The sequence below is a fragment of the Dendropsophus ebraccatus genome, chromosome 4 (genome assembly GCF_027789765.1).
Source record: "Dendropsophus ebraccatus isolate aDenEbr1 chromosome 4, aDenEbr1.pat, whole genome shotgun sequence".
NCBI lineage: Eukaryota > Metazoa > Chordata > Amphibia > Anura > Hylidae > Dendropsophus > Dendropsophus ebraccatus.
The window spans coordinates 66,078,472-66,106,363 of record NC_091457.1 but is presented as its reverse complement, the minus strand read 5'-3'; the positions used below and the strand labels follow the sequence as shown (position 1 = coordinate 66,106,363).

The following is a 27,892-nucleotide window of genomic DNA, read 5'->3' as shown; positions in this document are numbered from 1 at the left end:
CACGTTCCAAGGTCTGCTTCAAATGAGCATAATATGGGAACATTTTTGCATCCGTCTGACCATGGATCTGCAATGTCAAGCTGACACCATCTTAGATCAGTGCACCAGTATTATGCTTGTAAAAAAAAAATCAGCCTAAGGCTATGTTCACACAACGTTTTTTTCAGCTTTTTTAAAATGACATCAGTTATTTTGAGTTTAAAATACCGGACGTCATTTAACTGTTTGGCCTCCCCTTAGTGAAATAACTGGTGTTTGCACATTATGGATGCGGCTTAATTGAAAAGTCCATTAAATTTAATAGTAAAAACGGAGAAAGAACGGTGAAAAAAGTAAAACGTCCGCTGTTTGCAAAAGACGTCCAAAAATAATGATCATGTTCATTATTTTGACGTCCGCGGCAAAAACGTCCGATATTCAATACACTGTGAGCATTGGACGTCAGTCTTCCCTTTGACTTCAATGCATTGCCATTGCAGTCAGTTAAATTGCGTCAAAAATGGACGCTTTTTTTTTAAATATAAAAATCGGGTGCCTTTTCTTTATTTTTGACATTGTGTCAACATAGCCTTTGGCTATGTTCCCACACAGTATTTTTGCTCAGTGTTTTGATCAGTATTTTGTAACCAAAACCAGGAGTGGATTGTTAAATACAGAAAGACAATGTACACACTCTGTTGAAATTTAGTGGATGGCAACCATTTATTGGCAAATAATTGATGTTATTTTAATACAATGGCCATTGTTTTGAAATGACGGCCATCCACTAAATCTCAACAGTGTGTGCACAAAGTCTTTCTGTATTTTCAATCCACTTCTGGTTTTGGTTGCAAAATACTGAGCAAAAATACTGTGTGGGAACATAGCCAAAGGCTGGTATCACACATAATAATAATAATAATAATTTTTATTTGTATAGCGCCAACAGATTCCGCAGCACTTTACAATTCTGGGGGTACATACATAGACAAAAATAGACATTACAGAGATCTACATACAATTATCCATACATGAGGAGTGAGGTCCCTGCTCGCATGCATCAGCTTACAGACTATTAGGAGGGGGTTGAGACAAAATGGCAGAGGGGTGTGGTAGGGGTGTGGTAGGGGTGTGGTGGGGGGGGGGGTTGAGGGTAGCAGTCAAATTAGGGAACCTGGTAATCCTGCTTGAACAGATGTGTTTTGAGGGCACGTTTGAAGCTTTGGGTATTGGAGGCGAGTCTGACAGTCTTGGGTAATGCATTCCATAGAACTGGTGCAGCTCGAGTGAAGTCCGGGAGACCGAAGTAAGAGGTGCGGATCAAGGTGGATGCGTAGGAGCGTAAGGCACGGGTAGGGCGGTAGACAGAGATGAGGGAGGAGATGTAGGGAGGTGCAGCACTGTGGAGAGCCACAGTTTCTAAAAAAACTGCCACTGTTTTTCCTAATTAGCAGTAGTTACACAGGCAATAGAGGGTGCAAAACAAATAGAAGCAAGGGAAAATAACAAAACAATGCTGATAAGTTGATCATATAGAAAAAAAAAACTAAAAAGAAATGCTCTGAATAGTTGTCTTTTAGTGATTTAGAGGTGGTAATATGCATTGCTTTATATCTAGTGGATGAAAACCTGTGATATAATTAAACTTTGTGCTGTTGCTTTGTTAAACTTGCAGAGCATTTTGTATACCGAAACATTGTCATAAATGTACAGATTTGTAAAAGATTAGATCTCTACGGGTTTGCAGTCTCAACAAGATTGTTTCCAATTGCTAACTAAAAGCAGATATCTGAGAACAGTAAAATACCTATATTAAAAGGAAACTATTAGCAGGTTAGAAGCATCTAACCTGCTGATATGTCCCTATAGTGCATCGGGTGCTGAGGATAAAGATGAGTTTCTGTGATATTAGGAGCTTAATCTTTATGATAAGTCATTTTAGTGCACTTGGGACTTTAGCGCAGTGGGACTACCACCCCCAGTGCAGCAACCCATCCCAGCCAGTCTGCTCTGCTGATTTATATAAGAAGGGGCAGATCAGCTGGGGGCAAATCAGTGCACTGGGGATGGATTAGTATAGAGATGAAACTCCTGATATCATGGAAATGGTGCAGGTTAGATACATCTAACCCGCTGCTAGTTTTCCTTTAAGTATATAAGAAAAGCCGAAGTTTTCATTACACACCTGGACACTTTGGAGTCCTTAGGTATGGGAAGGGGAGATTTTACAGTTCACATTTCTGGCACGTCCTTTTTTATTGCTGAGAAATTGTAACATGGCTCCTCAGGGGTAGAGTTTAGACACATAGAGGGAGATTTATCAAAGGTGTAAAATATAGACTGGTGTAAACTGCCCACAGTAACCAATCACAGCTCAGCTTTCAGCTCGGTTAGGGTGCCTTCACACCTAACGGATCCACAGAGGATTTCACCCTGCGGATTCGCAGCTTCAGATCCAGTGCCATTCATCCATAAGAGAGCACATACTTGCAGCGGGATTGACATCCTGCTGTATGTGAGTTAACCCGCCGCCCGCCGCCAAGAGCATACATTACCAGCCCAGCGATGTGGCTGCATGTGAGGCTCTTTTCCCGCTCAGCCAATCAGTGCACGGCAGCACTGATTGGCTGAGCGGGACCGGAATCGGGAGCCTCACATGCAACCGCGTCGCGAGCAGGTAATGTACATTCAACTGCGGGTATGTCCCCCTATTGAAGTTCACTGTACCAGGATTCGCATCGGATTTCGCTGCAAACTCGCAGTGTAAAATCCCCTGCGAATCCGGTACGTGTGAAGCTACCCTAAGTAAACCTTACCTTCCTCTTGATATGCTCCAGCAGATGTTCATGTCCCTGCAGGAAGTACAGATGCTGAAACTCTGTGTCGTCTCTCTCTGGCTTCACTAGTCCTCCCTGTTCAATATTCACCACTTTTCTAAATCCATCTAAAGAAAAAAAAAAAAGTATTCACCGTATCAATTTGCTTTTTCCAATATAGGGGATCCAACTTATTGAATGTCGGGGTTCCAACTTAATAAATAATAAATAAATACAAATCTTCTATTATCTGCAATTATATACAGTACATCTTCATACTTCATCTTCAGAAATCTCATGTGGTAATACATCTTTAAACTGGCCTGTATTAATAAAATATACCTAATATACTTATTTAGAATATATTTACAGCACTGAGGCAAAAATATTGTACACTTACACATATTTAGCTGCCTCACAAAACTGGCCATGTTATTGTGCTTGAAGTACTTGGGCAGGACTTCCTTGGCAAACCTGCCTTGGTCAAAGACATGGAAACTGGTTCCATTCTGAAAAAGAGTAAAACAAGGAACAGTAAAGATAGAGAAAAATCAACATTTATATGCCAAGTTTTTTTCTGTGGTTTAGATCAAAGCATTAAGCAGTCGTAACATTGAAACCACCTGCCTAATATTGTGTAGCTCCAAATTGTGCCAAATAACCTATGCAGGTGTCCCATGGTATCTGGCACCAATACATTAGCAGCAGATCCTGTACGTTTTGTATGTTGAGAGCCAGAGTCCCCATGGATCAGGCTTATCCTCCAGTACATCTCATAGTAATTCAATCAGATTGAGATCTGGAGAATTTGGAGCCACAAACAAGAGTTGATTGGAAGACACCCATTTTGATGTCCCATGTTAGGGAGATGTATGATCTATGAAAGGTCTATGAGGTTATCTCCAAGTATGAGTAAAGAGCAGAGTTTTTAGGGAATACTCCAGCATGGACAAGTCAGGGCAATCTATGTCTGGACTAATTTGGGTCTTAAAAATTCACTGCCAGCATGGACATTTGTAATTTCCACAACTTCAATTAGATCAAACTAGGAAATATAAAACATCATTTTAATGAATAAATTCTCAGTTTAAAAAGGACAAATGTCATTGTCAAATTACCAACAATAAATATAGCACAAATCAATCCTAAATACTCACAGCAAACCAGACTTATGATAAGAATGGTTGCCAAATTTGGTTATGCCTATACGGGCAAACATGAAGGGCCAAAGTAGCAGTAGGACATAGATATCTGTTTTTGGAGGAGATTCAGTGAATGGCAGGTTTCAAAGGTATTTGGTTATATAGCTGCAGTTGGGATGGTAGGCAAGAAATAGAAGGAAAGTGAGTGTAGAATAGATGTCTTTGACTTTTGGAGGGTAAGGTGTTGTTTTGTGGTCATGTTTTTCTGGATGGCCATCTTTAAATATTGATGGCCGCAAGTAATGTTCATGATTATTATTTGCTGCCATTGTTATTAACAGATGGACGTCTTTTGGCACTAAAAATGTCATTCCATGTTGTGGGAACATAGCCTCAAGCTGATGGTAAGAACCAGGTATTGTCACACCTCATCTCATGAGGCCCCAGTAAAAAATGGTTAAAATGCTATATTTAATGACTATAAGCATTGTGTCATACCTTCAGATACATGCCCTGGGAGAGATATACGCCCCGATCAGGCATAACATTAAACTACAGCTGAAGATACTAACCAGGATTATCTCATAACTCTGGCACATAAGCTCCCGTTTTGTGAATCTATGTAGATGCTGTGGTGCTGTGACAGTAATGCAATGAAACCACACTGTGTATGAACACAGCCTTATTACTTTATAGACTATATTATTAAACATGAGTACCTATATGATATGTGGAAGTTTTGGGGAAAAATGTTTATGTGAGAAGAAAATAATTTTATTTTAATACCCATAGGTTGTTATGCTAAAGGAAACTGTAATTGTTTTGTGTTTCACTGGTATGTGTCCACTACAAGTCCCATCATCCCTTCAGTAATAGTTTTGTGTTTCACTGGTATGTGTTTTGTCTTTTATTGGTATGTCTGATTGTGTATAACATAGCTTGGCACTGTCTTTCCTTTTCCAGCTGATAAGCTTCTCCCATGTGCTCTATCTCCACCCATTTTCACACCTGAGTTCTGATCAAGTCTGATTCAACTTCCCTTCAAGTAGTATAAATTTAGATCTAAGGTCTCATTGTAGACCCTGGTCTCATTATAGAACATCTTAAAATGCCAGCTTAAAATTTAATATTTAGAATTAGGCCAGAATTGGATCAGAATTGAACAGAAAGAACAGCTCTCCTAACATACTTTTGTAAGTGACAAACTACTTAACCATGAAATATTTCCTCAACTTTCTATCTGCCCTCATCTACTTGTCTTGTGTTTTCTTTCTATCCTACCCTCCCTCCATCCGCAATGAAAATCACCTTTACATCAGCCCCTCTCTCCTCCCCTCCCCCATGTATTGCTCCCATACTCTGTACACTCTCACTCACCTCCCTATAACTGCTTCCACTGTGCAGCACAGAAGTCGCTCTCACAAGTCTTTTAACCTCCTGCTAAACCACCTGCTGTCTCTCTCTATCCTTCTGCTTCTGGCTGCTGGTGATATCTCTCCTAATCCTGGCCCACCTTTCTCCCTCGCTAGTGACCCTCTCTTACTTCCCTCAAATAACTCTCTTAGCTTCACCAAGAACCGCTGTCGGACATCTTCTGCTCCCTCTGTCTCTTCAGTGTCTTATACCTGCGCTCTCCTAAATTTTCGCTCCGTGTGCAACAAACTCACGGAAATTCATGATCTTTTCATCGCTAAAACCTTCACCCTTCTGGCTCTCACTGAAACCTGGCTACAACCATCTGACACTGCTTCCCCTGCTGCTCTATCCTATGGTGGTCTTCTTCTCTCTCACACCCCCAGACCTGAGGGTAGGCATGGTGGAGGAGTTGGTGTTCTTTTCTCCCTGCAGTGCACCTTCCCGTTCATTCCCCCTGAGCCCTCACTCTCTTTCCTCTCCTTTGAGGTTCACACCCTCAGACTCTTCCGCCCACTTCCCCTCAGAGTTGCTGTTATCTATTGTCCCCCTGGCTCTCCTCGACAATTCCTCGACCACTTTGCCACCTGGCTCCCTCATTTCTTATCTGCTGAAGTTCCCACACTAATCCTGGGTGACTTCAACATTCCTGTCGATACTCCTATTTCCTCTCACGCCTCTCAGCTCCTCTCTCTAACCACCTCTTTCGGCCTCTCACAGCTAACAAACTCTCCTACACACAAAGGTGGGAATTCCCTGGACCTGATCTTCTTCCGCCACTTTTCCATCTACAACTTCACAAATGATCCCTCAACTACCACAACACTCTGAAAACGACCCTAGACTCTGTAGCCCCCCCTACTCTCCGCACACCCCGCCACAGATGCCGGCAGCCCTGGCACACCCCGGAAACTCACTTTCTTCGGCGGTGCTCTAGGACGGCTGAACGTCTGTGGAGGAAATCGAGAACCTCCGCAGATTTCATTCATTACAAATTCACCCTCAAATCTTATAACTCTGCCCTTCACCTCGCCAAACAACATTATTTCACCTCCCTCATCTCTTCACTGTCAAAAAATCCAAACGCCTTTTCGACACCTTTAATTCTCTTCTCAAGCCCAAAGCTCAGTCACCCATCACTGACCTCTGCGCTGAAGATTTGGCCTCCTACTTCAAATCCAAAATTGACACCATCCGTTCTGACATCATCTCCCAGCCCCAAAGCCCTATAGATCCCATCCCCTCTCCCACCTTCTCTTCACTCTCTGCTTTTGATCCAGTGACAGAGGAAGAAGTCTCCAAGCTCCTCTCCTCCTCTCGTCCTACTACCTGACCTAGTGACCCTGTTCCCTCACACCTCCTCCAGTCCCTCTCTCCTGCTGTCACTACTCACCTTACTAAAATATTCAACCTCTCCCTCTCCTCTGGTATCTTTCGCTCCTCATTCAAGCACTCTGTAATTACCCCGCTACTGAAAAAAACATCTCTAGACCCATCCTGTGCAGCCAACTATCGACCTGTCTCCAATCTCCCCTTCATCTCTAAGCTCCTGGAACGTCTTGTCTACTCTCGCCTTACTCGCTATCTCTCTGATAACTCTCTTCTTGCCCCCCTACAGTCCGGCTTCCGACCCCTTCACTCCACTGAAACTGCTCTCACCAAGGTGTCAAACGACCTCTTGAATGCCAAGTCACAAGGAAACTACTCCTTGCTGATTCTCTTGGATCTCTCAGCAGCGTTTGACACTGTGGATCACCAGCTTCTCCTCTCCATGCTCAGCTCTCTTGGTCTTAAGGACTCTGTTCTCTCTTGGTTCTCTTCCTACCTCTCCGACCGCTCCTTCAGTGTATCCTTCTCAGGCTCTACTTCTTCTCCCTTACCTCTCTCTGTTGGGGTTCCCAAGGGATCAGTCCTGGGTCCCCTCCTCTTCTCCCTCTATACAGCCCCCATCGGACAGACCATCAGCAGGTTTGGCCTGCAATACCATTTCTATGCTGATGACACCGAGTTATATACCTCCTCCTGTGACATCTCCCCTGCCTTCCTGCAAAATACAAGTGACTGCCTATCTGCTCTCTCTAACACTATTACCTCTCTGTTCCTCAAACTTAATCTCTCTAAAACTGAACTTCTTGTATTTCCTCCCTCTAACAAACCTAAACCCGACCTCTCACTCTCAGTCTGTGGTACTAGCATCACTCCTGTGCATCAAGCTCGATGTCTGGGGGTCATGCTAGACTCCGATCTATCCTTCACTCCCTATATCCAAGCTCTTACACACTCCTGTCATCTTCATCTCAAAAACATCTCCAGAATCCATCCATTTCTCACCACTGACACTGCTCAGACTCTGACTGTCGCCCTGATCCATTACCGTCTTGACTACTGTAACTCCCTACTAATCGGTCTTCCTTTCTCTAAGCTCTCCCCTCTCCAGTCTATCCTGAACGCAGCAGCCAGGCTCATCTTCCTCTCCAGCCGCTATACCGACGTCTCCCTTCTGTGCCAGTCACTGCACTGGTTACCCATTAAATATAGAACACAGTTTAAACTCCTCACCCTCACCCATAAAGCTCTCCACAACTCTGCCCCTCCATACATCTCCTCCCTCATCTCCACCTACCATCCTTCCCGTGCTCTGCGTTCTGCTAATGACCTTACACTAACCTCTTCTTTAATCAGAACTTCTCATTCCCGCCTCCAAGACTTCTCTCGTGCTGCACCAGTTCTCTGGAACTCTTTACCCGAAGACCTCAGACTTATTTCCAACATCCCCAGTTTTAAGCGTGCCCTGGAGACCCATCTCTTCAGGCGTGCTTATAACATTTCGTAATCTCGTTTCCCTTTGCAATCTCCTCTCCATCCTCTCTATAACTTCTTCAGTGCTAGCTACACTGTCCTTGTCATCTGAGCTTAGAAAATGGCTTGTGACTGGCTTGCCCAGCCGCCTATAGGCACTTAGAGATTCTATGTACAATGACTGAAACATTGACAAATAAAGCACTTGTTGCCTCTCGTGTTACTCCCAGTCATCCTAGCCTGTAAGCTCTTGAGAGCAGGTCTCTAATTTGGTATTGTAATTTATTCATTGTATAATTTAATATATAACCTGTAATGTATTTATATATTTAAATAAGCGCTGCGGAATCTGTTGGCGCTATACAAATAAATATTATTATTATTATATTAAACTAAATAAAACATTAAAAAAAACTTTATTTAAAGCACCTAATATGTAAACTATAGTGGTAATAGAATCCTTTTTGGTAAGAAAGGTTTGTCTGATGACAAGATGATGAAGTTAGACCACTTTCAATTGCTAAAGATTCTCTATTGAGTGCAGATTAAGTACTGTCAGTTCTGCACCCATCTGATGATGTATGTGAATAGAGTACAGTGGTGCCTTGGATTACGAGCATAATTCGTTCCGGGACAGCGCTTGTAATCCAAATCCACTCTTAAACCAAAGCAAATCCCATAAGAAATCATAGAAATGCAGACAATTGGTTCCACACCCCAAAAATAATGATTTTATATTCTGAATAACATGTAAAATTAATGAAACAAACATTCAGAAACAGCTGAATATGTGATATTATAAAATACTGTACCGTAATGGAGAGAATGGGAAACACAAGGATTGACAGAGACTGCGGGAAGCATAAAGGAATGAGCAGGACATATGTGGGCACATACATGCAGCACCCTCTGTCTGGGGAGAGAGCGGTTACAGCTATAGAAAGATTACCTCCACAGTCCTGTCCCCTGATGCAAGCCCCAGTCTGAAGTGGATCTGCTATGATTTGGAAGGTGAGGGAGACGTCCCGGGTCAGAGTACAGTTCTGAAGACCCCGCTATGCAGGCCATACCCCTCCTCCACTTGCGCTCCCACCCAGTACAGGGAGCTCTTAAACCAAAGCAATGCTCCTTAACCAAGTCACAATTTTGAAAAACTGTGAGCTCTTAAAACAAAACGCTCTTAAACCAAGTTACTCTTAAACCAAGGTACCACTGTATTTTATACATTATTTAGAGGCTTGGAAAAATATCTGTTTAGGATTCTATAATACCAAAATTCACAAAATACCAAATATATTGTTTTGCTTGAGCTAACTTTCCTGCAAGATGAGAAGGTAGATAACTGGAATTAATGTATTTCTCACTTGCTTTTGCAAAAAACTGTCGTTTCATTCACCTGTTCACACATTGCTTTATTTTCACTCAAAAGATTTTCACACAATAGACCCAAAGATGACTGTATAGTACCACTTTAAAGGGAATCTGTTACTAGGTATATTCCACCTTAAGGCTGGGTTCACACTATGTATATTTGAGGCTGTATTTGTGAGGCTGTATAGCAACCAAAACCAGGAGTGGATTGAAAACACAGAAAGGCTCTGTTCACATAATGTTGTAATTGAGTGGATGGCCATCATTTAATGGCAAATATTTGCTGTTATTTTAAAACAACGGCTGTGGTATTGAAATAATGGCCGTTATTTACTGTTATATGGCGGCCATCCACTCAATTTCAACATTGTGTGAACAGATCCTTTCTGTGTTTTCAATCCACTCCTGGTTTTGGTTGCTATGAGGACCTGACATGAGGACCAAATACAGCCTCAAATATACTGTGTGTGAACCCAGCCTAAATGAGGGCAGCATAAACTAGTGACACAAATGCTGAACAGATCAGTGTATTACTTATATTATTCGCCGTTCTCCTAATATGCAGGAGAATAGGATTCTTGCCACACCTCTCCCCCCCCCCTCCAGCTGCTAATTGACAGTCTATACTGCCTATACACAGCATGGATAGATAACTGCCAATTAGCAGCTGGTGGGCGGAGTCTTCTGCTTCTCATAAATATAGAGGACTACCTAGCTCATGCACATAATAAAGAGAACTACTTATTGGCCATGTTATTCAGGAGAATATCTCTAGATCAGCTGCACAGAACAATTTAAGTGATACATCATTCTGTTCAGCTTCTCTGTCACTCGATTATGCTACCCTCAAACAGGACAACATAAGCCTGCTAACAGAGTCTCTTTAAATATAGTTGTAACCAAAATGATGTTTTCTGTATTCATGTGAATCACATTTGCTGTACATTGCTAGTAAGTGCAAGATTCATGGCATTTCCAGAAGTCATAAGAAGTCATGTCTTATGTGTTGTCTATGAACTGGAATGGCTCATATATCCATCAAATCAAATCCTGACATGACTATATATATATATATATATATATATATATATATATATATATATATATATATATATATATAAATTTTTCTTTTTTTAAATTATGATAGTAACGAGTTAAACAGGAGCTATAGCTTTATTACAGGTACAATGCATACTGGTAAAAAATATCTTCCAGATAAATATAATAAATCTGATACAACTACAAAAAAAACTTACCCATAAATATATTTTAATACTCACCTCAACCTTGCCAGTTTCTAATAAATGTCAAGTAAATTATTTCTCCTTTTTTCATAACCTCAATTATGTGCATGTTAGAGTCAGAAGTGCATGTCCGATTATTTCAGTATGGAAAGAAGAATAAGATGAGACAACTCATCTTCTATGGAAATAAATGCTCAGCCATACTGAAATCCAGCATGCTTGAACATTACATCCAGTACCAGCTTCACACATTAGACTGCTGACCACTAAATTATGGCCAGTTTTTTTTTTTTAATATGGGTTTTAAAAATATATTTAACCCCTTAGCGACCCATGACGTATCTGATACGTCATGGTGCCGCTCGGGGTGTTCAGAGCGGGGTCCCGCCGGGACCGCGCTCTGAACGGCGCTGATCCCGGCTGACACGTGCAGCCGGGCAGTGCCTCTATTAGCCGGCGCGGGTCTCGTTGCCGCGCCGGCTAATTAAGCCTCTAAGTGCAGCTGTCAAACCTGACAGCTGCACTTAGAGGCTTCAGACCTCACGTCCCTGGTGTCTAGTGGGACGGATCTCCCCCCCGCGATGCGATCGCGCGGGGGAAATCCGTTCTTCTGCCCGTGCCGGGCCTCAGCGTCGGAATGACGCTGATCCCGGCTCGGCAATAGATTGCTATGGCCTGCAGCAGGCCATAGTAATCTATGACCGATCTAATGGATCTTTGCTGTGTATATACACAGCATTGATCTCTATGAGAGATCAGTGCTATGTATATACAAGCCCCCCAGGGGGACTTCTAGTTACAGTTAAAAAAAAAGTAAAAAAGTGTTTTTATTAATAAAAAATCCCCTCCCCTTATAAAAGTCCAAATCACCCCCCTTTTCCCATTTTATAAATATAAATTAATAAATAAATAAATAAACATATTTAGTATCGCCGCGCGCGTAATCGCCCGAACTATTAATTAATCACATTCCTGATCTCGCACGGTAAACGGCGTCAGCGCAAAAAAATTCCAAAGTGCAAAATTGCGCATTTTTGGTCGCATCAAATCCAGAAAAAATGTAATAAAAAACGATCAAAAAGTCGTATATGCGCAATCAAGGTACCGATAGAAAGAACGCATCATGGCGCAAAAACTGACACCTCACACAGCCCCATAGACCAAAGGATAAAAGCGCTATAAGCCTGGGAATGGAGCGATTTTAAGGAACGTATATTTGTTAACAATGGTTTGAATTTTTTACAGGCCATCAGATACAATAAAAGTTATACATGTTATATATCATAGTAATCGTAACGACTTGAGGAACATGCATAACAAGTCAGTTTTACCATAGGACGGACGGCGTAAATGCAAAACTCCCCAAAATCAAAACAAATTCGTTTTTTTTTCAATTTGACAGCGCAAATGATTTTTTTACGGTTTCGCAGCATATGTTATGGAAAAATAATGCCAGTCATTGCAAAGTACAATTGGTTTCGCAAAAAATAAGCGATCATATACGTCTCTAGGTGAAAAAATGCAAGCGCTATGGACTTTTAAACTTAAAATGGAATAAGCAAAAGCGCAAAAACGAAAATAGGCTTTGACCTTAAGGGGTTAAAAAAATTCTCATTTGTCACCTACTGTAAATCGTTTTTGATAGATAAGACATTTATACATAATTCCACCTGTATACAGGCATGGGTGCATTGGGATAAGCAAAGAGAATCTCACAGTGATGAAAGCCTAGGAGATCATTACTGGCACAAGAAATATATGAACCTGCATAAGGACACAAAGACGCATGGGCCATCAGCCAGCTCAAACACTCTGAGCTACTTAAGTGTAATAAAGAACACCATTTGTTTACCGTAAAATGGAGAACAAAGTCAAATAAAGGAAGGGTGTAATGTGTATTCTGTCGACTCTGTGTGACAATTGTGCAGGGCTATTTCTATATTCACACGTTGTATTATATGTCTCCTGCTACGACCAACATTGAGAGGTTGAGGGCAAAATGGACAATGTTTCCCTTGGTTCTCAACATTCATGAGCACCAACTCTTACTGCCCACCAGTCTCTGATTGGCAGTTGTCTATCCATATTGTGCATAGACAAACAGCTGTCAATCAGTAGCTGGAGGGCAGAGGGAGTGGTGCAGCACAATGCCCATTCTCCTGCATATCAAGAGAATGGATGAACAGAATTTTTATTGGCAAGTTAGACAGATTTACTATTAAAGCGACTGTACCCACAATCTGACCCCCCCCCCCCAAAACCACTTGTACCTTCAGATAGCTGCTTTTAATCCAAGATCTGTCCTGGGGTACGTTTGGCAGGGGATGCAGTTATTGTCCTAAAAAAACAACTTTTATTCTTGCAGCCCTGTGTCAAATTGGCGTGGCCTAGAGTGTGTGTGCAATAGGATTGCGACACCCCTCCATCCCTCCTCCCCACCCTCTCTTACCATAAGGAATGCCCGAGAACATTTTCTCCTATTCCTCACCTGTATGAACACTGTATGTTTTTTAGGACAATAACTGCATCGCCTGCGGAATGGACCCCAGGACAGATCTTGGATTAATCCAATCGATTTGGGGGGTCAGATTGTGGGTACAGAGTCACTGTAAACAATGTAAACTTAAAGGACAAGTGCCATGAAAAACTTTTTCCCAGTAATTGAAGCACATTACAAAGTTATATAACTCTGTAATGTGCTTCAATCACCTATCTGCCTCCCTTCCCTGTCTTTTCCCCCCTCCACCCCCCACCAGGAAGTGTCCTGACTCACACAGACCTGATTACTGTTGTCACCGTCACCAAGCTCTTCTCTCAGCTCCTTCTCCTGTTACACTAGCCTCCCCCCTCCCCTGCCTTGTCAGGTGACAGGCTTGCTCAGCTCCCATTGGCTGAACAACTGCAAGCCATCACTTGTCACATCTCACTTGCATATCTTCCCTCAGACTGACTCCGGCACATAGGCAGCTCCCCCCCCCCCCCCCCCTCATACTCTCTCTCCTGCTGCCAAGGACTCAGTGAAGGAGTCATGTCACTAGAGAAGATAAGCTGAGCAAGCAGAGTCACCTGACAAGGAGGGGGAGGGGGAGGCTGGTGTAACAGGACCTAGAGCAGCCCTCCTGCTGATGACTCATCCTCACAAGAAGGAGCTGCCTGGTGACGGTAGTCAGGACACTTCCTGGTGGGGGGTGGAGGGGGGAAAATACAGGGAAGGGAGGCAGATAGGTGATTGAAGCATATTACACAGTTATATAACTTTGTAATGTGCTTCAATTACTGGGAAAAAGTTTTTCATGGCACTTTTCCTTTAAGGTGTCACTGTTGTTAACTTATTACGTATAACTCATAGTTGTTCCCTGCGGGGACTAAAAAGGTGAGCAAAAATTATATATATATATATATATATATATATATATATATATATATATACACACACACACACACACACACATCTTCAGGCATCATTTTTTGCAACATGATCTCTAGTTTTTATTGGTATCATATTGGTGTAAGAGAAAAATTGTGATTGTTTTTATAAATTATTTTCTAATATATATTTTTTTAAAATGAGCAATCCTGGTGTTTACGCTGTTCACTGTGCGTGAACAATTTTGTTTTACTTTAATTGATCGGGCAATTCTGCATGCTACGATATGTAATGTTTTTTTAGATATTTTTATTTGTATAATGGAAAAAGGGGTAGTATAAATCTTTAATTGCGCATTTTATTAGGGTTTTAAAAAATATATATATATATGTTTTTTAAAAAAATTATTTTGATTTTTACACATTTAGAATCGCATAAATAAGTCCCTTAGGGGACTTATATATACAATGCTTTGATTGCGTATACTGATGAATGCTATGCCACAGCATAGCATTTATCCGTATTATCGGCGATCTGTTCATAGAGTCTGCCTGAGAGCAGACTCTATGAACAGATTGAAAATCTGACAGGACGGCTTACCCCTGCCTGTTGGCCCATGTGATCAGCTGCTGGGGTCCCGATTAGTCAGTGAAAGGTCCTGTCACTACCTAAAACGCCCTGATCGTTGTGCATCGAGGTGTTTAAGGGGGTTAATGACAGGCCGCTGCAGGACCGCGGCTGCCTGTCATGCCCAGGTCTGGGGACATCTTGTCACATTGAAATGGCCTTGCACACATTTAAACCCCTTCACAGCCAGGAACATTTATATACGTTCCTGCTGCATGGGGTATGTGCAGCAGGAACGTATATAGCCATATGGCTGACATGAAGGGGGTTAAAAAGATGTCTGTTTTTGCTGTGTTTTTATTGACTTAAATGCAACAGATAGGAGAGGGTGGTGCACTGACTGTACTACTAGTGTACTGTATATGCACTCCAGCAGTCTTTTTTTTCACTGTCCTTCCACCGTTTTTACTATTAAATTTAATGGACTTTTTAATTAAAGACACACCCAATGGGCAACTAGTCCACCTAAACTAGAATAATGTACCAACTGCCGTCATTGCACTGACGGGCAGCCAAACTGCGAAATGATGTTTAAAATGATGGACAACATTTTTTCTTTTTCAAAAACGAAGAGGGAAAAACAATCTTTATTAGCGGCCGTCTATGTTACAAGTGGGAACATAGCCTCTTACAGTAGTGATTTCAGGATCACTGCAAAAGTCTCCTTGTGGGATATGAAAAAAGTGGTGGTGGTGTCAAAGTACATAAAATAAAATAGTAAATGAAATGATAGAAAAAATCCCCTCCAACCCCCCCATAAATTAAACATGTTTTCCCTTCCCTTTTTCTACATAAAACATAGGGAAAAAAATACACATGTAAGGTATCACTGCGTCCATCACAACCTGAACAATAAAATGGTTAAATTTATAAAAGAAATAAAAGGAAAAAAGTCATACTTATTACAAAACTGTACCAATAACAACTTGTCCCACAAAAAAACAAGCCTTCATATGGGTATGTGGATGGATAAATAAAAAGGTTATACTACTTGTAAAGCAACTATAGAAAAATGAAACAAATGATTTTGGCATTAATATCCAGAATGCATGCCAGGGGAAAGAGGTTAAATAAAATAATGTAACCAAAAAAATAATAAACATATTTGGTCTCACCACATTTGCAAACACCCAAACTAATAAATTATCCATATCCTAAATTTATACAATAAACAGCGTAAACAGTAAACAGAACAAAATACTACCAAAATGCAACATTTTTGGTCACATCACATCTTAGAAAAAAGTCACATACAGTGGTACCTCAGTTCTCGAACTTAATTGGTTCCGGAAGGCAGTTTGAGAACCAAGCAGGTTGAGAACCGAGCAGTGTCTTCCCATAGGAAATAATGTAAATGTGTTTAATTGGTTCCAGCACCAACCAATTATTACCTACAATACTGATTTATTACATTGAAAAGTGCCCAGTTTTATCCCTATAGTACAGTGCAGTGCAGAATGGTACTATACTGTACAGTGCATTAAATACAAGAAATGTTCAACAAAACCAGCAATTATAGTACAACTCCTCACTCATCCTAGCACTGTAACAGATGGGAGATGGTGGTGCACTGACTGTTCTACTACTGCACTGTATATGCACTCCAGCAGTCTTATACAGTACTGTACTGTATGTGAAGCCTCAACACTGCTTAACTCGCCAGGTACAACCCACCATCCACGCTCGCAAAAACGTTCAGATACCGAGTACTTCAAGACTGGGTGCCCAAAAAGTGTTTGAGAACCGAGCAGAGTTTAAGAACCAAAGCAAACTTTCCTTAAAAATACAGTTTGAGTTCCGAGCAGTTTGAGAACCGAGGTACCACTGTATATGCAAGTGTGATACTGATAAAAACTACAGGTGATGGCTAAAAAAATGACCTCTCCTACATGATAAAAAGGTTATATGGGTCAGAATAGAGCAATTTTAAACACATTTATTTTAAATGTTTTTTTTTTCCTAATTAAAAAGACGTCCATTATAAGGCTGGGTTCACAGTACGTATATTTCAGTCAGTATTGTGGTCCTCATATTGCAACCAAAACCAGGAGTGGATTGAAAACACAGAAAGCCTCTGTCCACACAATGTTGAGATTGAGTGGATGGCCGCCATATAACAGTAAATAACTGCCATTATTTCAATATAACAGCCGTTGTTCTAAAATAACAGCAAATATTTGCCATTAAATGGCGGCCATCCACTCAATTTCAACATGATCATGTCAATTATTTCCGGACGTCTATTGCAAACAGCGGACATTATTTTTTAGTTCACACACAGTTTCTCTTTTGTCACCGTCCTTTCACCATTTTTAATATTAAATTCCAAGGACTTTTCAATTAAAGACACACCCAAAGAGCAATTAGTCCACCTAAACTAGAATAATGTACAGCCGTCATTGCACTGAAGGGCGCCCAGACAGCTAAATGACGTCTGTCCTTTTAGACTCAAAATTTAACGGAGCTGAAAAAACGTTGTGTGAACATAGTGTAAGGGAGCGTTCACACTGAGTAAAACAGGCACGCTTCGGCTCTCTGCCGCTCTCTGCTCAAAGAATTGACGTGTCAATTCTTTGAGCGGAGAGCGGCAAAGAGCGGAGAGCACAAGGCATCCCATTGACACACTGAGGCAGGTGGGATTCTGTGGCTGTTTTACTCAGTGTAAACATACCCTAAGAATGTACCTGATTTTGTTTTCATTGATAAAGAGACAATAATTTTTTTGTTTTTCAGTCTACTTCACTTTTCTATTGTCATTTTTACATTTTAGTTCTAGTACATTATTATGCCATGTTGCCTATGTTTTAACAGCATTTAGTGACAAACTTTATGGACACAGATTTAATAAACATCTCCAGACCATATTCTTTGTATGGGACACATTTGTGAGCATGCTTCATTGTTAACAAGTCAGCCCTACTCCCCTGTGGAATGATTACTGGAAAATGATCTACAGAACAGGAGGCTTTAGCTTAGGTTTAAGCCTAGTGGCCAAAGGGAAACTCAAGGGGGGAGATTTATCAAAGGGTGTAAAATTTAGACTGGTGCAAACTGCCCACAGCAACCAATCACAGCTCAGCTTTCCTTTCACTAGAGCTGTAAGCTGAGCTGTGATTGGTTGCTGTGAGCAGTTTGCACCAGTCTAAATTTTACACCCTTTGATAAATCTCCCCCAAGATCTCAAAATAATTTTATTAAATAGATAGTAAAATGTAAATGTTAAACAAAAATCCCCAAAAATTCTTGTGAAATATGTTTAACATAAAAACAATAGGTAATGTTTTATTAACACATTCCCTTTAAGTCACCCTCCTTTTCAGAAACCATGTATCTTTGCATAGGTCGCACCTGCTTTGTTGAACGTAGCAGAAAGATGTCTAAAAGGTTTTGTTTTCGTACTTCATTATAAATGTTGATGCAAAGGATTTACAGCAACTCAGTACAGTCCAAAAACTTTATTGAAGCTTCACATAAAAAACACAAATATAGGCTGCTTATGCGTTTCACTCATACTCAATCTTAAACAAAGCATGCTATAATTAAGATCGAGTACGATTGAAATGCTGTTAGTCCCTATGGCACTAATAGAAACATCTGGGAAGTATACTTAACTGTCTCCAGAACTCCCTGAGACATAGAATTCTCCACCACCACTTCATTCCATTGATGGAGGTCCCAGCGATCAGGCATTTAGCACCTATCCTGTGAATAGGCATGCGCTGTTTATTGGAGGAGGATGTAATAATACACCATCTATTCTTGGATGGTATAATAATGCTCTATTATATGATGCAATATTGTTAGAGAATGTAATAATGCAATGTTTATTGATGGAGGATGTAATAATACATTGTATATTGTTTCAGCGTGTAATAATGCGCTGTCTCTTGTAGGATGATGTAATAATGCACCTTCTATTGTTGAAGAAAGTGATAGTGATAATGTCACTGTCTATTGTTGGAGGATGCAGTGGACTGCTAAAGGACATAATATTGCACTAATGTCTATGGCTGGGGTATATCTTTATATATAAATTGTAATATTGCACTGCCTATTGTTGGCAGATGTAATGAAAGTGTCTGCTGTTGGAAGCACTGTATATTGTAAACAAATGTAATAATGCACTACTGCCTATAGGCTGCATTGTTGCAGGAGGGAATAATGCAATATTGTTAATGTCAATTCCTGCAGTCTCCATTGTTTGAGGATGGAATAATGTACTGGCTATCATTGGAGGTATATTTGAGGTAATTATGAGCTGCATTTATATATAAAATATAACAATACACCACAAATTGTATTTTTAGGAGTGGGTCAACAAACACAGCAGAAGTCTAAATCATTTCATTATACAGTACATTTTTACTACTATTTCCAAATTCTGAGGCAAAATATAGACCAGATTTCACCACCATGTGAAAGTGGTCTTATTTTTACTTTTACTGGAACTTCATAAGTCATGCTCCATTGCATTACATGTAGGAACTGGTAATAACTGTCCCAAGCAGGAATGTCAGTGTTTTAGGGTTAGAAAGGTATTTAGGACACAGGTATTGTGTTAAGTACGGGGCCTTCCCCAGATTTTACACACGTACACACAAAAATGATTCCAGAAGAACTAGTAAAATGTAAACTCCTAAAGCTACTGCAGCGTGCTATGTCAGTTCTACATTTACAGGTTTTCTTTGCTATAAGGCCGGGGTCACATATAGTCAGTATCTGTTTCATATTATGCACCAAAACCAGGATTGGGTTCAAAACACAGAAAAAAAGGTGCAAATCTTTCCATTATAGTTGTCTTCTATGTCTGCTCCATTCCTGGCTGTATCTACAAATACTTGGAAAAATAATTGAGGACCAAATACTGACTAAGATACTACATATGGACCAAGGTCCTAAATAGCCTGCAAGATGACTAAGTATCTCCCTCTCTTGAGTTAAAATAGAGCAACTCCTGAGAACAAACTGTTGCTCTAGCAAGGATAACATAATGCCGACGAAAAGAACAGGATCAATTTAAAGTAAGTAAAGTAAGTTATGTAAGTTTTAGTATTAAGGGAGAAACAGGTTTTCTAGTGGATTCTTATTACATCATAGGGAATGGTGTCTCAGAAACCCACAGAGTTTATGGACTGACCATTTTTACATATCTTTATTTTTTTATTTTCAAACTGATGTTTTATTTTCATACAATCATGAACTGATCACACGTCTGCCATATGGAGAGGGAATGTAGCTGATATAGCATTGTAGGCATTGCTTTGTAAATACTGACCATTGGGCAGTTTTTCTTTCTCCCTTATATCAGATAACGCATCATAGTTGTCTTCTACAAACCATAGGAGTCATTCAATTCTCTATTTGCTAAACAATCTATTTCCAATGAGTCAGAATAAATGGACCATCTGTTTTTCTGTATGGCTCAGTAATCCATATATTTAGTTTACTCAGCACTATGACATACTGTATACTACTATTGCATTAGTTCTCCAATGCAGTGCAGTGTAAGGAATCAACAAATTAAAGACTACTAAACAGAATATTAGGGTCCCTTCATTATAAACTCAATCATGTAACCATAAGTCCTATAGTATGTGCATGGCACGCAGTTCATGCAAGACAGACCAGAAATTTACAGGAACTGGAGGCTTTTTGCCAAGAAGATTGGGCAGCTTTACCCATTAAAATAAAATAAAGAGCCTCATCCCCAACTACCACAAAGACTTCAAGCTGTTGTTGATGTTACAGTAGGCAGTACATAGTATTAAGAACTGGGGTATGTAAACTTTTGGTCAGGGTCATTTACATGTTTTTGGTTGTCATTGTGATTTAACCCTTAGAGGACCGTTTTCATTTTTCCCTCCTTGTGCTTAAAAGGCCATAGCACTTGCATTTCTTCACCTAGAAACCCACATGAGCCCTTATTTTCTGCACCACTAATTGTACTTTGCAATGACAGGCTGAATTTTTTCATAAAGTACAATGCGAAACCAGAAAAAAATTCAATGTGTGGTGAAATTGAGAAAAAAAAAAGCATTTCTTTTATTCGTTTTTTTTTTTTTTTTTCGTTTTTACGCCGTTATATATGTTCCTTAAAGGAGAAGTCTGGTGAAATTCTTTATTAAAGTATTTTTTAGACCCCCAAAAGTTATACAAATCCCCAATATACACTTATTATGGGAAATGTTTATAAAGTGCTTTTTTCCCTGCACTTACTACTGCATCAAGGCTTCACTTCCTGGATAACATGGCGATGTCACTTCCTGGATAACATGGTGATGTCACGACTCCCAGAGCTGTGCGGGCTGTGGCTGCTGAAGAGGATGATGGCAGGGGGATGCTCAGTGTCCCTCAGTGTCCCCCTGCCATCATCCTATCTAGCAGCCATAGCCCGCACAGCTCTGGGAGTCAGGTCGTGACATCACCATTTTATCCAGGAAGTGAAGCCTTGATGCAGTAGTAAGTGCAGGGAAAAAAGCACTTTACAAGCATTTCCCGTAATAAGTGTATATTGGTGATTTGTATAACTTTTGGGGGGCAATACAATACTTTAATAAAAAATTTCACCAGACTTCTCCTTTAAGTTGTTACGATTAGAACGATATGTAACATGTATAACTTTCATTGTATCTGATGGCCTGTAAAAAATTTAAACCATTGTTAACAAATATATGTTCCTTAAAATCACTCCATTCCCAGGCTTATAACGCTTTTATCCTTTGGTCTATGGGGCTGTGTCAAGTGCCATTTTTTGCGCCATGATGTGTTCTTTCTATCGATACCTTGATTGTGCATATGAGATTTTTTGATCGCTTTTTATTACAATTTTTCTGGGTTTGATGTGACCAAAAATGCGCAATTTTGCACTTTGGGATATTTTTGCGCTTATGCCGTTTCCCGTGGGAGATCAGTAATGTAATTAACCCTTTAAGGACAGAGCCAATTTCGATTTTTGCGTTTTAGTTTTTTCCTCCTTGTGCTTAAAAGGCCATAGCACTTGCATTTTTCCACCTAGAAACCCACATGAGCCCTTATTTTTTGCGTCACTAATTGTACTTTGCAATAACAGGCTGAATTTTTGCATAAAGTACACTGCAAAACCAGAAAAAAATTCAAAGTGTGGTGAAATTGAAAAAAAAAAAGCATTTTGTTTATTTGGGGGAAATGTGTTTTTACGCCATTCGCCCTGGGGTAAAACTGACTTGTTATATATGTTCCTCAAGTCGTTACGATTAAAACGATATGTAACATGTATAACTTATATTGTATCTGATGGCCTGTAAAAAATTTAAACCATTGTCAACAAATATACGTCACTTAAAATCGCTCCATTCCCAGGGTTATAGCGCTTTTATCCTTTGGTCTATGGGGCTGTGTGAGGTGTCATTTTTTGCGCCATGATGTGTTCTTTCTATCGGTACCTTGATTGTGCATATACGACTTTTTGATCGCTTTTTATTACTATTTTTCTGGATTTGATGCGACCAAAAATTTTTGCAATTTTGCACTTTGGGATTTTTTTGCGCTGACGCCGTTTACCGTGCGAGATCAGGAATGTGATTAATTAATAGTTCGGGCGATTACGCACGCGGCGATAGCAAACATGTTTGTTTATTTATTTATTTACTTTTATTTATAACCTGGGAAAAGGGGGGTGATTCAGACTTTTATTAGGGGAGGGGGCTTTTTACTATTAACAACACTTTTTTTTTTACTTTAACACTTATACTAGAAGCCCCCCTGGGGGACTTCTAGTATAAGTGCTTTGATCTCTCATAGAGATCTCTGCAGCATAGATATGCTGCAGAGATCCATGAGATCGGCACTCGTTTGCTTTCGGCTGCTGCAGCCGGAAGTAAACGAGTGCCGAGTCGGGGACGGCGCCATCTTGGAGCGGTCCCCGGCCGGCTTCAGAAACGGAGATCGCTCCTCCGTGATGTTATCCCGGAGGAGCGATCTCCTCCACTAGACACCAGGGAACGGCTGAATCCGGTAATCGGATGCAGCTGTCATGTCCGATCGCCGTGCCCGCTTATACCTACGGTCCCGGGCTACTCGCGGCACCCGGGACCGCCGCGGTTCAGAGCGGGGTCGCCGCGCGGCCCCGCTCTGAACTCCCGTACCGGCATCAGGGCGTAAATTTACGCCCGATGTCGTTAAGGGGTTAATTAATAGTTTGGATGATTACACACGCGGTGATACCAAATATGTTTTTATTTATTTATTTATATTTATAACATTGGAAAAGGGGGGTGATTCTGACTTTTATTAGGGGAGGGGGCTTTTTTTTTTTCTTTTACACTTATACTAGAAGCCCCCCTGGGGGACTTCTAGTATAAGTACTCTGATCTCTCATTGAGATCTATGCTGCATAGATATGCAGCATAGATCAAAGAGATAGGCACATTGATTGCTTCCGACTGCTGCAGCCGGAAGCAAACGGGTACCGAGCCGGGATCAGCTCCATTACGGCGCTGACCCCGGACGAAGTAAGAAGTGTGGAGCGATCGACCTCACTAGACGCCGGGGATGGCTGCATTCAAGTAATCGGATGCAGCTGTCAACTTTGACAGCTGCATCCGATTACTTTATTAGCGGGCACGGCGATTGGACCCTGCCCCCTAATAGCCGAAAAATCTGATTTACCCATACCACATGGCCGTTGGATTGGAGGTGGTAGGCTGAAAACAGATCCAGCTTGATTTGGCCCTGAGCACAGAGCAAATTATGATATAATGTTTTAATCCGCAGCATTTTAATTTGGTATGGGATTTGGGAAATTCTTGTGGACTTGTTTCAGATTTTCCTTATTTAATTCACTGGCGACGTCAAAATGTCCAAAAACGGAGACTGTATCCATGTTTTTTCAGGACTTACTAGGGCAGCATCCAACTTCTTAAGCCACTGCTAATCGAATAGCGCATGCTTGGGTTTGGACAGACCCCAGCATGCTCCAGTTGCACTTATCTCTAGTTCTCACGTGACCACTGTAGCCAATCGCAGGCCGCAGCAGTCATGAAATGTTATCACTGGAGGCTGGGAGTACAGAAACCAGCTAAGGGACCAGGGACGCGTTGGCATAATAGTGGCGAGGATGGTGTGTAAAATATTGGATATTTTTTTCTTTTTTTAGGTCAGTTTTTTATGCTGCAGAAAATAAACTACAAAATCAATGTTGAATTGTAATGATTTTATGAAGGATTCTCCTTATTATGGGCAGGATTCACTTTGGAAAGGCAAAGTAATGGTAAGAAATTATAACATTAAGACCACCTAATATTGTGTAGGTTCCCCTTGTGTGGCCATGACAGCTCTGTCACATAAGGAAATGTAGAGTAAAAGAGAACAAAGACAGCGCTCCATGTGCAGGACCAGATGCAATAGGATGGATAGAATTCCAGTAACGGAGTGAAGCCAGGTCCCCTCTCACCTAGCCAAGTTGTGCAAGATCGAGGCACAACTCTCCATGCGTATACTCAAGAAAGGAACCGGTGTGCAGCCTTCCTGCAAACCCACACCAGGGCCGTAACAAGATGCAGTCCTCCTCTTCCAATACCAGCAGGATGAACAGGCGCAGCTACTCCCAACAGATGAAGTATAAAAAAACTACTTTATTACAATAATAAAAACATGTATAAAAGGCTCAGCATTACGCGTTTCTAGACCGGACTGGTCTCTTCATCAGATGCTTGGTTAATACAATGAGAGGTAGCCATATTTAAATCTAACAAGAGGAAGTGACATCACAAGTAGGAGGATACAGAGTATATACAAAACATAATAAATCACCAGACAACCAGATATTAACCCATAACTATACACATATATACGGACATAAATCTATTGGAATAGAAGGGGATCCCGGTTATTCCATTATAGCCCTCAATAGGCTTAAAGGGGTTATCCAGCGCTACAAAAACATGGCCACTTTTCCCCTACTGTTGTCTCCAGTTCAGGTGCGGTTTGCAATTAAGCTCCATTTACTTCAATGGAACTGAGTTTCAAAACTCCACCCAAACTGGAGACAACAGTAGGGGGAAAGTGGCCATGTTTTTGTAGCAGTGGATAACCCCTTTAAAGTGTACCCTCCGGATTAGCAGAGAGGTTTTTTTTTTTGTTGTTTTTTTTTTGTGCACTCTCTCAGTATACAGCCGTATACACGATATATGAAGTTTGTTGAATGCCTATATGCAACAGGTGTTCGACTGGGTTATCTTACGCACACAAAGCAAAACAGTAGTACCAAACTTTTTTTTTGGGCACACTCTTAGTATACAGCGGTATACCCTATATCTAAAGTTTTGCGCAAGTAGATACACTGCAGCCTAATCCTCACAGTGCACTCCAGCTGCCTGCCTATCTTAACACACTGATGTGCTGCTAGCCAGTTTAATAGCTGTATATATGTGTGATTAATCTCTGCTATCTATAATTTTAGCCCTAACAAGGGCTTTTGGTGGTCCCTCCTGCCTAAAATCACCTAACGCCTGACTGTCCCTGCCACACACTGTCTCCCTCTCTAGGTCCAAGTATCATCTGAAACCGAATCTGAAAACCACTATTCTATTAATGTGAAGGTCACATGGTTTAGCCAGCCAATGAATGCAGATGCTTTTTTTCACTTCCTGTGTGCTCCTCGTGCCTGTCCCACCCCCCTGCATAGTTATTGGTTTAAAAAAAATGCCAGTAAAGGTGGGAGGGGAATCAAATATTTACTGCTTTTTTGGCCGAATACTCGATCGAAAACAAGTGTTTCAAATACTGTACTATTCGAGCAGTATCCAGCTGTCATCTATCAGGAAAAGGCAACTGTCTATTGATAATGATAGCTGCTAACAATGATCATGATTTAAGGGGTTATCCAGTGCTCCAAAAACATGGCCACTTTTCCAGATTGGGTGGGGTTTGAAGTAAATGGAGCTTAATTGCAAACCACACCTGACCTGGAGAAAAGAGAGGGGGAAAAGTGGCCATGTTTTTGTAGCGCTGGATAACCCCTTTAATCATGATCATTATTAGCGGCCATCATTATCAATAGACTTTCACTGATAGATGACAGCTCGTTCCTGTAATGGGAACATAGCCTGAGGCTGTAATGCTTATACAGAATAACACTATGTTATTTAAATTACCCCAATCTCAGAGAGAAACTAGGCTATAGAAAAGGATACAGCAAACTCTATACACCACATGATTCTTGTGGTCCCTGCATATGGGCAAAACAACAGGCAACATCATAAGGCTATTGGAAAATAAATGGAGGCTTGGTTTCGGACACATTCGTGATTTATAATGTGGGAAAGTAGCCTTAAAGGAATACAGTGCCCATACAAATGTATGGCTTCTTACTGTACCTTAGTACAGCTATAATTTAATATCATCATTATTTTATTATAGAAACATTGCTTTTAGCGAATTTTCCTGTATGTATGGCAGCACAAAGAGGTCACATGGCTCCATACTAAGGGCCCTATTACATCAACAGATGCCTGACAAATTATTTGACAGATTTTTTCAGCCAAAGCCAGGAATGGACTATAAACTGAGAGCAGGTCATAAAGGAAATACTGAGATTTCTCCTCTTTTCATAGCTGAAAAGGTCTGTCAGATAATCTGTCAGACATCTATTGGTGTAATATGGCCCTTAGGAACTGTATCTGACAGATCAGGAGCATAAAATCTGATTTGCTAATGTCATCTGTGATAGCCTCTATAATGCCAGTGTCTATGGTGCTGCATACATAGGCAGACACGTAAAGCAGCCTATGTGTGCTAAAGCCCTTAATGCAAACCATCTGTAATCTAAGTTCCCAGAGGCTTCCTTATTGCTATGCTCATACAAGAATTTTAAAAAGGGGTATAATAAAAGACACAGCAACTGGCACAACCTTAAGTAATAAGTACTCTGGACATAGCGGAGACATCAAAACCAAAAAGTGAAAAATAAATAGCACTCACCACCTCCTTAGGATGAGTGGTAAATGGTGAGTTATTTGAATACCAGTCTTGTAAGGTGCCGTGGTATATATTACACATGGACAAGTCAAATTTACAAGATATCAGTTTTATAGAGACTGCTAAGGGTTTAAGCTTAGAGGGTACGGTCAGTTACACCCATGCTCTGGCATCTGAGGAGGCCCGATAGCCCCTCTGCCACATAAGAAGACACCAGTGATATGTGCACTAGGATCCAGGAGCCACATCAATATAAACATTATCATTAAATTATCCTATTCTTTTAACTGTATATGGTTATATTTTTTTTTTACATTTTTACTCAATAGCAAGGTTAAAAAAATAAATAAATAAAATTTTACTGTTATCTCCAAATCGGGATATACCCCCCAAAAACATATCCAGTACATACCACGCTCCAGCAAATAAGATGGTTGGTTTCAGGGTCTTCTACCAGAGTCCACAGCTTGGTGAGGAAGGCTGGCACATTACTACAGTACCCATCCATTGCCAGGGAGTTAGCAGATTCCTGCATGGTGACAGATATGTGTTACTCAAACTCCATGCCTGTGAGATGGTACAGTGGTAGGGAAAGCCGATAGGGACCCATGTACTGAGGTCACAGTGTCACAAAGAGAGTGGCTGCAGCTGATTCACACCACCAGGTCACACTGATAGATACTCAGCACTAATTTGCTGGCACTGACCCCCTCCCCACTAGGAAACAATGCCCAGTGATGCGGTATTCATACTCCGACCACAATGCTCTGAACAAACATGCAACATCATGTAAAGAGATCACACAAAAACCATTCAATGCCCACTGAATCACAGTACATAGCTGAGGCATTTCAGCATTCATCTGTAAAGACCATTAGAGCCATAATTGGCACATATTACCAGTAAACTGCTCAAAGCAGACTCATAGCTGATTTATTAAAGCATATTATTTTAGTTACATATCGACAACCTGCTCAACAATGTTATATAGTGTACCTCATATCAGTCACTGTCCACGTTGGGTTAATAATTTCCTGCACCTGCACTCATGGACCATCTAAGGACAATTTCATAGAAAGCAAATGGTTTCCATATGGAAAGAACCCAAAATAAACCCTGCACAAAACTTCAAACACCATTCACCAGGTTTTCCCTGGTCAGAGCTGATCCCATAGGTTT

At 40.8% G+C, this 27,892-nt stretch overlaps 1 protein-coding gene across 1 annotated transcript in view; it reads right to left on the bottom strand.

Annotated features, from left to right (window-relative positions):
- The window catches only part of HSF4 (heat shock transcription factor 4), a 42,722-nt gene extending 15,474 nt beyond the window's left edge, over positions 1-27,248 (bottom strand). The window contains exons 1-3 of the mRNA XM_069968474.1: positions 27,126-27,248; positions 3,196-3,304; positions 2,796-2,923 (exon numbers count right to left, since the gene is read on the bottom strand). Of these exons, the coding sequence (XP_069824575.1) occupies positions 2,796-2,923; positions 3,196-3,304; positions 27,126-27,248 (360 nt within the window). The remainder of the gene's footprint in view (positions 1-2,795; positions 2,924-3,195; positions 3,305-27,125) is intronic.
- Positions 27,249-27,892: the final 644 nt, after the last annotated feature.